The 10,567-nt window shown below is 45.0% G+C and overlaps 1 protein-coding gene across 5 annotated transcripts in view; it reads right to left on the reverse strand.

Annotated features, from left to right (window-relative positions):
- MTAP (methylthioadenosine phosphorylase) overlaps nt 1-9,329 on the reverse strand; it is a 114,745-nt gene extending 105,416 nt beyond the window's left edge. For 4 of the 5 annotated variants that reach the window (XM_025358909.1, XM_025358908.1, XM_025358903.1 and 1 more), the window contains exons 1-2: nt 9,091-9,329; nt 98-184 (exon numbers count right to left, since the gene is read on the reverse strand). In XM_025358909.1, the coding sequence (XP_025214694.1) occupies nt 98-184; nt 9,091-9,123 (120 nt within the window). In that variant the 5' untranslated portion in view covers nt 9,124-9,329. The remainder of the gene's footprint in view (nt 1-97; nt 185-9,090) is intronic. The other variant, XM_025358907.1, reaches the window with a different exon arrangement.
- Between the last annotated feature and the right edge of the window lie 1,238 nt (nt 9,330-10,567).

The raw sequence follows: 10,567 nt of genomic DNA on the forward strand, positions 1-10,567 counted from the left end.
TGCCAAAACAAAAGCAATTTTTTTTTTAAATTTAAAAATCAAGCCAGCAAGGAGAAATGAAAAAACTAACATGTCTCCACTAATTGGACATATTAACCTTGCCAAATGGAGTATCCACATATTTTTCAGTTCTTCCTTCTAAAATTTCTGGATCATCCAGGCCTGTTCCACCAATTATTCCAATCTAAGAGAGAAAAAGACAGAGAAGATTATTGTATTTGGTAATTTTTATTAGAAATAAAATTCTAAGCAAATTCATTTATTCATATGCTCTTCTCCATTCCTGCCAAGCCCTATTTTTTTGAAATCTGAAAATTACTGAACAACAATCCACAAATATTTCAACGCCTTCTATAAAAACCAACAAATATTTGAAGGCCTTCTATATTCTAGAAATAACCAAAATGTAGGGTACCTTTTTGGACTACATCACATTTACTTGTGACTGTCTAAATTACAAGTGAGCACAGACAGGTACTTTAACCAACTCAAGTTAGAAAGTCAAACCTAAAAGTAGGCAAATATGGTAGTGGAAAGTACCTTCTAATCAATTTTGTTTCTCTGTCAAATGGACTACAGAGTAAAGAATGTCCAGAACACTGCTGCGATATAAAATATTAGGTATTCCACTTGGTAGTGATTTCTCCTCACTGTTCTATTTGATAAAGAAATGAGAGATTATCTTTCCCACGCCATTAGAATCACAGAGCTAGGAGAGAATGCAGACAGAGGAGACTGAAATAGCATGAAAAGTACCCGCATACACATTTATGAAAACAATCATTCATATATGTATGCAAATTCGTATTTACATATTGTAGATATACATATAGGATACTCATGTATACTACTCAGTAAATACATTTATGTAAACATAAGTAATTCAAAAGGTAGTTATAAGTTTTTTTTAAGTTCATGAATTGTATTGCATTTTTCAGAGGTTATCTTGAAAGTCCTTGTCTGAGTTAAAGAAACCTGAGAGTTGATCTAATTTGATGATTAAGAAACAGAAATAAGAACAATTATAAAAATAAATAAATACTAACTAAACTGTTAAAACTAAAAATTAAGTAATAAATCATTAGGGAAATTTCCTTGGGCTGGTACTTCCTACAGGACAAAGTAAATAGTGCCAGGCTAACTTTATAGAAACCTAATTAATGCGAAGTGACCTGAGCATTGTTGTTTTTCAACGAAAAGCTTTAAATCTATTGTCACTTGGGTAACTAAATAAATTAGGCCTCAAGAAAAAATTCCAGAGTTAAGAATTCAGTGAACATATGAATTAAATAATTTTCAGGTCAGGTTACACAAGTTGAGTCCTATCAACACGTAAAAAAATGGTTACCTTGCTGCCTCAGTTTCCTGAAAAAAACAACAAAAAAACAAAAGCAACAACAACAAAAAACAAACAAGAAAATAAGGACAATTTAGTGAAGTTTTTACTGAAGAACTCTGCCTGTTTCCCGTGACATGGTTACATAATTTGTGACTGTCCACCACAATTTCCATAAGTGGCAAAGCCAGGTTTTGATGTTGGCGCCATCTTGTGGAGGTATATTATTAAAACCACAACAGGTTAACGTACTTTATGTCAATGAACTTAACATTATTGTTAAAGGGTAACCAGTATAATAGCTTTCAAATCAACAGAAGTGTTCACTTAAGTCAATAAATTTAAATAACGGCACTTCAATAGAAAATAACAAAAATTCATACTGTTTTAGGAAATCCCAACCCTTCCTTAGCCTGGCTTCTCCAACTTATCCTTCATTCCATGGACCTCTGAAGCACCACAGGTCATGAGGAAGCTAAGAAACCATCCAGCTCCCATCCTCACCTGGGACACAGATATGAACTGCTGACTCTGAAATTACTCTCGGCCAACTCCCTGGGATTCAGTTACTAGATTTTAACTTATCACTACTTTGACCTGGCTGTCTCTGGGTGTTCCCTGAGCCATGGCATCTCAGATTCTGGATTCAACACTGGATGCTCGGGATCAAATACACAAATCAAGTTGGGCTTTGTTTGGAGCCACCCTCTGAGTTTACGTGAACTTGCCCAGCATTGTAGCAGTTGTTGAGAAATGCTAACCAGGTGTCCTGCTGAAATTCAGAGCCCCTGAGCTCACTCTCAGCAGCCCCAAGCTTCAGTCTGCACCACCTGACTGCATAATGACTCTGCACTAGGTAGCTGGCAACTCAGCCCTCAGCAAGGAACGTGTAGTAGCCCTGGACATGAAAGCAAGAGTGGCTACTGCTCTGGAATGATCTGCTGGCAAGCCCATCCATTCACTTAACTAGGTCCAGTTGTTTAAGGAAACCTACATTGTGCGAGGGATACAGGGACAAGCGTAGCAACTGAGTCACGCCATCCCAGGAAACTGGACCTCTAAGATGGAGGCCAGCAGGGCCAAGATGTGGCCAATGTCGCCACCTGCTGGCTCCACAGCAAAGTACAACTGGGATAAAGTACCCAAGCACTGATGGCCCAATGCTATCCACATTCCCTTGAGTCTCTAAGTTTGTGTCAACTCAATACTGCCTTAGTAATAAAGTAACTGTGTCTGTGGACTTACATGTTATAGGCACTGTGCTAAGTGCTTCAGTGGTCTTACCTTATTTCATCATCACGACCATAAGATGGGCCCTATAGAATGCTACCCATTTAACAAACGAAGAAAGAGAAGCATAAAAACTAAAAACATCCAAAAGCAAATCATAAGGAGCAAAGCTGGGATAGAAATCCAGGTCTTTCAAGCTTAACCACTATGATCTGCCCTCTCCCAATATCCCCTGGAGTCCTTCATAACATTACACCTTATTAGAAAAGTTTTTTTGGTCTCCATGTTATGAGGCAACATGCTCAGAGAGGTCAAGTTCATGACGAAGGTCACAGAACAAGCACAGAAACTGTGACTCCAGGTATCTGAGTGAATCGTCTCAGAGGGGAGGAAAACTCTCAATGACTTCATCCACGCTCAGGAAACAATGACAAGACCTGCCAGGCCTCCTGGGCCGGAAGCGTCAGTCCCCAGTTCAGTTAATTCTAGACTGTGTAAGAAATGTGTTCAAGACCTGAGATGGAATTTCTGCCCAGCCAGGACTTCTTTATTACACAAGATAGAGTTCTGAAATATGGAGTCAATCAAGGTCCTTGAAAGATTTTAAAAGCTAGTGGCTCATGCCACACTTTTCCACTGACTGACCATCAAACCAAACTTCTCAAAACTAGACTTTCTGCATTGGTAATAAAGCTCTCTATGACATCTGCTTCAGAACCCTAAAGCTGCCCACACCTACCTACAGTGACTTGAACCACCTGGTGTCTGCAACCATGAGTGGGGTCACCATCTGTCTGCACTTCCCTGGCCAACTCAATGCTGACTTGCAGAAGCTGGCCGTGAACATGGTCCTATTCCCCCACTTGCACTTCATGTTTGGTTTCGCCCTGCTGACCAGCCAGGACAACCAGCAGTACCAGGCCCTGATGGTGCATGAGCCCACCTGGCAGATGTTTGATGCCAAGAACATGATGGCTGCCTGCAACCTCTGCCATGGCTGCTACCTAGCTCAAGCGACCTACCCACCTCAGCCTCCCAAACCGCCATGATTACAGGCATGAGCCACCGCGCCCGGCCTCATTTGCGTTGTCTTAAGCCACTCCATTTGTGAAAATTGTTAGAGCAGCAACATGAAACTATTACACTAAGGGAGGAGCTTGTTAAAAATGCAGATGGTCACCCTTTCCAAAGCTCTCTAGGTCAGTGGCTGTCAAACTTCAGTGGACATCTGAATATTCTAAGGCTTGTCAAAACCTAGATTGCTGGGCCCCAGCCCCAGAGTTTCTGATTCACTGGGACTAGGGTGGGGCCTATGAACTTGCATTTCTAGCAAATGACCAGGTGATATGAATGCATGACACACTTTGAGAACCACTGCTTTAGATGCTTTTGAGGCACAGACTGGAATGCCATGACAACAACCACAGGTAAGGATCCAGGATCCACTGCATACAAACATTTTCCTTAACTGCTTCCTCAACTGCACCTATAGGGGTAAGATTTTTACTTAATCCATACAATTATCAAGAGAATAAAGGGAAATAATGTATTAATATCAGTCACTGTTTCTGTATGCCCTACCACTCCTGGCAAAAATAAAAAATCAAAATAAACTTCCTCAAAGCAACAAAAAAAGCCCTTATTTCCTCCTTTTACTCTGCTGAGCAGTACAAAACCTGGCTGCTCCTACCTCTCTTCGGCAGGTAGTCTTTTTGTGATTTTGCCTTAGGGTCCTCAACTAAATGTCAAACAGCTCTCCTGGGGGTGTCTGGAAACAGGGCTATTTCTGGCTGTTGTCATGACTACGGGGAGTGCTAATGGCATTTCTGCAGAGGGGGTTAAGGGTTGTACTCCATGTCCCGCAATGCTTGGGACAGTCCTACAAAAGAAGTAATTGTCCTGCCCAAAATGCCCTTGTGTCCCTAGGCAAAAAAATGGAGGCTCGTTGGTCATCTGATTTTCAACTGGGGCCTACGGGTTGTCCTCAGTTTCAGATGGCCACACTAGGACTTTCAGGCTGAAGGCCCTTGTAGGCCACACTCGAGACAGCCAAGTGGAGAGTGTAAAGGCCCATGTTCCACAGTCTACAAACCATGACTTGTCCATCTCCATTAATATCATTATGTTTATAGCTCACTACCAACCCACAATGGGACCATATCCCCTCCTTGTCACAGCAACCATGATTAACAAGTTGTTGTTATTATTATTATTATCATTATTATTTTGAGGCAGGATCTTACTCCTGTCGCCCAGGCTGGAGTGCAAAGGCGCAATCTCTGCTCACGGCAACCTCTGCCTTCTGGGTTTAAGGGATTCGCCCACCTTGGCCGCCTGAGTAGCTGGGATTACAGGCGTGCAGCACCATGCCAAGTTAATTTTTGTATTTTTTGTAGAGATGGGGTTTCATCATGTTGCCCAGGCTGGTCCTGAACTTCTGAGCTCAGGTGATCTGCCCATCTGGGCCTCCCAAAGTGTTGGGATTACACGCATGAGCCGCTGCGCCTGGCCAAGTCTTATTTTTAATCTCCCAGAGTGAAAGCTGGGAGGCTGCCCAGGGGAGTCATGGTACGCTGCTGGAGCCCTCCAGAATGCCCTCTATTTGGGTGCCAAAGACTAGTTTGGCCCTCTCTCAGGAATACTACCTGCCCTTGGCTGATGCTGGAGGACAATGTCTCCCTGAGGTCCTCTCAGACAATAGCGGTGTTAATCCCATAGCCTCTGGCTCCTGCTGCCTCTCTCCATGGCTACCCCCCAAGTAATAGCCTTACTCCCTGCCTGGACCACCTCTCACTGCAGTGAACCACAAAAAAGCCTGTTTCAATTACTCTCACTCCAGTGGTTTTCTCCTTCCCTCAACCTGCCACCCACTCTGCTCCAACAGCAAAGAGGCCCCTCAGCATCTCAGCCTCTGGCCCCCTAACCAGCAGTATCTGGGAGGAAGGAATCCTACACTCACCCTCCTTGGCTCCAAGGAGTCACTCATGGCCCCTTATCGCCCACTTTGAAATGACCCACCAGTACCACCATCTTTTTGCTTTTCCAGGTCAAAAGCAGAAATCATCCTGTTCTTCTTCCCGCACTCCCCACATCTTATCTGCAAATTCTATCCCCAATCTCATTATTCCTCACCATCTCCATGGCTCCCACCCTAGACTTCAGCACCAACACCAAGACTTCTGGCCTGATCTCTTAGCTCTTCCCCTGCCCACTGGCTATTCTGTACACAACAGCCAGGGTAACCATTTTAAAATGTAAATCAAATGCCACCTGCTGCTCTTCAACAGTTTCCAAAACATTTAAAATCAAAATTCTTGATTGTGGTCTATAAGGATGGCCTTATGAGCTGCATCCACCCAATTCTCACTGTGCATCCGTAATTTCCATTCTCACTACACTGAGCTCACTGCTGCGACACCTTGGTTTTTGCTCTCCTACCCCCATCTCTCTCCTCAGGTCTTCACTTGGATCTTTATCCTTATTTTCACTATCAGCTTGTTTAAGTCCATTCAGGCTGCTATAACAAGGTATCTTAGGACTGCGTGGCTTATAAACAGCAGAAATTTCTCACAGTCTGGAGGCTTAGCAAGTCTAAGGTCACAGCAGATTCAGTGTCTGGGGAAGGCCCACGTTTTGGCTCATAGATGGTGTCCTCTCACTTAGTGGAGGGAATCAGGCAGCTCTCTAGGGCACTGATTCCATTCATGAGGGCTCCATCTTTATGACCCAATCATGCCCAAAGGCCCCATCTTCTAATACCATCACATTGGCGATTAGGTTTCAACATACAGATTTTGGAGGCAGACTACTGCACAGCTTAAAATCCACCTCCCTAGGAGTCTTTTCTGACACCCCTCACCCAATGGAATCTTATTGCTGTTTCACTTTCATGTCAGTTGGTTTTCCGCCCTGACTAGAATATAAACTTGAAGAAAATAAGGCCTTGCTTACTCAAAGATGCATCCCCAGTGTCTGGCAGGTATTCAATAAATATTTTTCAATAGGATTCCACCAGTAGATGGCTAGATTTGAAAGATTCGCCAACTATTATACTGTCAATCCGAAACTCAGTGGAATCTTTCACTTGCATGAGTTAACTGCACCTCTTAAATTGAGAATGAATTTAAGATCCATTCCCTGTTCATATCTCTATTTTAAAAAGAGAGGTACTTGGGCTGACATTAAAGGAGTACCTAGAACTGGACTGAATGTGTTACACGTTACTGTATTTAAATCCAGCCACCTCTCAAAGGACCTGCCAGCGACACCAATGGGGCTCCGACACACATGTGCCTCCTACACCTCTACCTGGGTGGTGTCCAGCGGGCACTGGAGACAGCCTGCTTTCTGCTCGCACTCTGCCTCCCTCTTCAAGATGGACATTCTATCAAGTGCTCATTTTAATTGTGCATTAAGTCACAAGGAAACAGGGCAAAGAGAACACACTTCAGATTTCAGAAATGCCTCACATCTAGTTGGTGGAATGCCAGGCTCTAGGCCCAATTGTGTCCTTATCTAGGTCCAGCTGTGTAATTCTGGACACCTTAGCTGACCTTTCTGGGTCTCAAGTTTACACCTGCAAAAGGGATTTGTGTGGTTATACGGATGGTCTTGAAGGAACATTTTCCAGTCCCATTATTCTATAATTTGGGAATAGGATGTGGTTTTTTTTAACCTATTTTGCTCTGGACACTGGCACCTCACATTTTCTATACAGAATGTTGCCTTAGAAGTCTGGGGAATATGGTGCTGGCATCATGGAATCTCAACAGCAAAGCTGTCATCTGTTCTAAACTGAAAGAGAAATCAGCAGGCAGTCCTAGCACCATATGTATCTCTTAATTTTATATCCAGAAGCTTGCCAAGATCAAAAATACACATTATTCAATATTTACATCAGGTCTCTGAGAATCACACTGCCCATTCTGCACTTAAATGCACTGCATTAATTTGAAGGGAAACCGTGTGGCAGGGAGAATGCTAATCAGATTGAAGTAAGACTGTTTCAAACACCATCTCTCTATTTTTAATGGCATTCGAAGTGTATTCCTGCAAGGGTAAGGTGAAATGTTGTGGCCTAATGATACCTAACACAATAACTTAATAATTGTTGGGGAAAAGGTCATTCAAAATTAATCTCAGTTCCCCCACTTATAAGCACTACCACTTAATAAGCTTCAACCATGTGCAACATAGACAATTTAATTCTAGCAAATTCGGCAGTAAAATTCTCAGTTTATAGATGAGCACCCAAGAGTAGTCACATACTTCACACGAGTTTCATGAAAACCATTTCTGCCTTGTTTCCGCCAAACCATGAAGGCAGGGGCGAGGCCTTCTATAGTTGCTGGATGCAAGATTCTTCTCAAAATGACAAAATAAGTTTCATATGTAAGTCTGGATGCAACACCCTTCACCATTCCTCCCATTCTAAGTGGCTCATTTAAACCTGCAAGGGCTTAATAAACTAATCTGGCTGATTACACACTGACCGCAGAGATTCGCCTTCTCCCGGGAAAACTGCAGTCGAGTGTAGGGTATCGAGATGCTCTGGAGAAGATCGCAGACCTTCCTATCTCATAGGTCAAAAATTTCTAAAAATCAAACAAGTTAACTGCGTTCTTAGCCAGTAATAAACTCCCTAGAAGAGGTCTTAAGTTTTAGCATCAATTTTTCTTTATGTGCTGTAATTCTCTCTCGGAATACTAACCAGGAGAGAAGTATTTAAAACCCCAGGGAAGCCAGCTGCTACTCTCAGAACTTGTGCCCTCTCCAGCACAAAGCTTCCCACCGCACAATGATTCCTTGTATCGAGACCTCTCAGGGCCTAGGGCACAAGGAAATTGAACTCTAACTTGCAAGGCTGCAAAACAAAGCAGTTTGAAGCCAGACGCCTCCAAACGGTGCAGCCCTAAAAAGGGACGCCTGTACTTTTCGAAGAAAGTCTCAGAACCCCTACAGCATTGCGCTGCTGGGGAAAACTTCAGCACGGAGGCCTACGTTCGGAGGAAGAAGCCGGAAGCATGCAAAAGAGCAAGTAAGCAGTTCTCCCACGTGGGCCACAGGCAGCAAGCAGAGTCAAAGAGCGGAAGCTGGAGTCCCGCAAGGCACTAGGAGATGGTCACAGAAGCTGCAGGCGCCCGGACACCTGCTGGCTCTAGCCGGGTGTCTTTCTCGGGAGAACAGTGGTGCTCAGGAATGGTGGCGGCCTGGGCGCAGCCTCTCCCATCCACGACACCTCTCTCTAAAGGGGTGCCTACGCCCTACGGGCAGCGGGTGCAGATGAGCCAAAAGGTGGTGTGTGTGTGTATGTGTATGTGTGTGTGTATCGGGGAGGGGATCATTCGCAAGCGTACCCTCTCCTCGAGCGGCAAGTGAGTCCCGAGTGCCCAGCCCCAGTCCCTCCCCGCCGCGGCAGGGGCGCGCGGGCCGGGCGTATGGCCCCGGGAGGCGCGGTACGCCGAGGAGGGGGCGAGAAGGCACCCGGCAGGGCGAACCGCTGCGGCTGGGAGGGCTCATCTCACCTTCACGGCGGTGGTGGTGGTGCCAGAGGCCATATCTGCACGGGAAAGGAAGCTGCAGTGGGCGAGTGCTCGGGACTAAGAGAACCAAAGGGACCGAAGAGCTGCAACCGTGCCAACCTCACAGAGCGGGACTGAGCAGTGCGGAGACCCGGGGCGGGCCTTGACTCCTCCTCTTCCTCCCCGGGACAGCTGGATTGGCTGCTTGAGTGGGATCTCCCCCGCCACCCCTTCCCCAAATCGAAGTTCCCGCGTTCCGCCCCTTTTGCAGACCTTTCCGGTTCTCCGGGTTTTTGTCGGTTTTTTTTTTTTTATTCCCAGTTGTAATTAACGGATAATGATAATAATGGAGACAATTTATCGAGCGCTGTATTGTTCCAGACTGCGTGTTTTGGACTTTAATTGGCTTACTTAACATTCACAAAAACCCTGTAAGGAACAGCAGCACTCCCTGCTTGGCCCGATATTCGTGGCGTCAGAGGCCTCAGCAGCAAAATCTGGCCCGGCGGCGTTCCACAAGTTCTCGCGCAAGGGAAAATCCTCACCAAGGACGGAACTGGCCGGCCAGAGATTCTCTCAGGCAGTTAACGCGGGGCGGCTGCCGTGGCGGGGGCGTGGTTTGCACTTCCTACGGCTGCGAACCCACCGGGGGTTTGCGTATTTCCCTTGATTCCTGGAGGACACAGCTGGGATGGACTTGACCCAAGACTCAGGGATGACGAAAGGGAAATAAACAGAGTAACGTACTACTGGATAATCTTTCTGATTTACGAACTATGATTTACTTATCTTCAATGTGAGGAGCGGCTTTAAGGCGTTTGAGACTGTGCGCAACTCCCAGTCTGCTCTACCCGACTGGGGGCATCTTTAACCCTTTCTACGCCGGAGCGGTATCCAGTACACCTGGATTCAGAATCCAGACTAAGGTCCCCATCATTCAACACTAGCAGGACACACACACACACACACACACACACACCACCACCACCACCAACCCTTTACAGGGATAATCCCTCATGCTCAAAGCCCCCATCCCTTCCCTACTGGGATAATCCAATTTAACCTTCCTTGATGGATTAAGCGTTCTGCAACAAAACAATGGTTGACAAGGATCTTAAGGGTGGACTCTGAGATGTAGAAATGCTGCAAATTAGCCTGGAGGTGGGAGGCGGGCCGAGAAAGGGGATGCTTTCCTCTTACAGCAGCAAAACACGGAAACGAAACACAAGTACAATTTAATTCAAAATACCACTGTGTGATGTTAGCCTCATAGAACCTGTTTACTTAAACAGTATAGACTTTCGTCCTCTTATTACTATATGCTTTAGGTCTAAATTTTCTCACAATGTAAAGTTTTCTTTATTCTGTTACAATCATCTATTTCTTTTAAGTTATAAAATGCAATGGTAAAAGAGGAATGAAAGTAGAATTCGGATGCTCCTTTGAGAAACAGGAGACAGGGAGTCCTTGGTGGATGAAG

This window comes from Theropithecus gelada, chromosome 15 (assembly GCF_003255815.1).
Source record: "Theropithecus gelada isolate Dixy chromosome 15, Tgel_1.0, whole genome shotgun sequence".
In the NCBI taxonomy this organism is placed as follows: domain Eukaryota; kingdom Metazoa; phylum Chordata; class Mammalia; order Primates; family Cercopithecidae; genus Theropithecus; species Theropithecus gelada.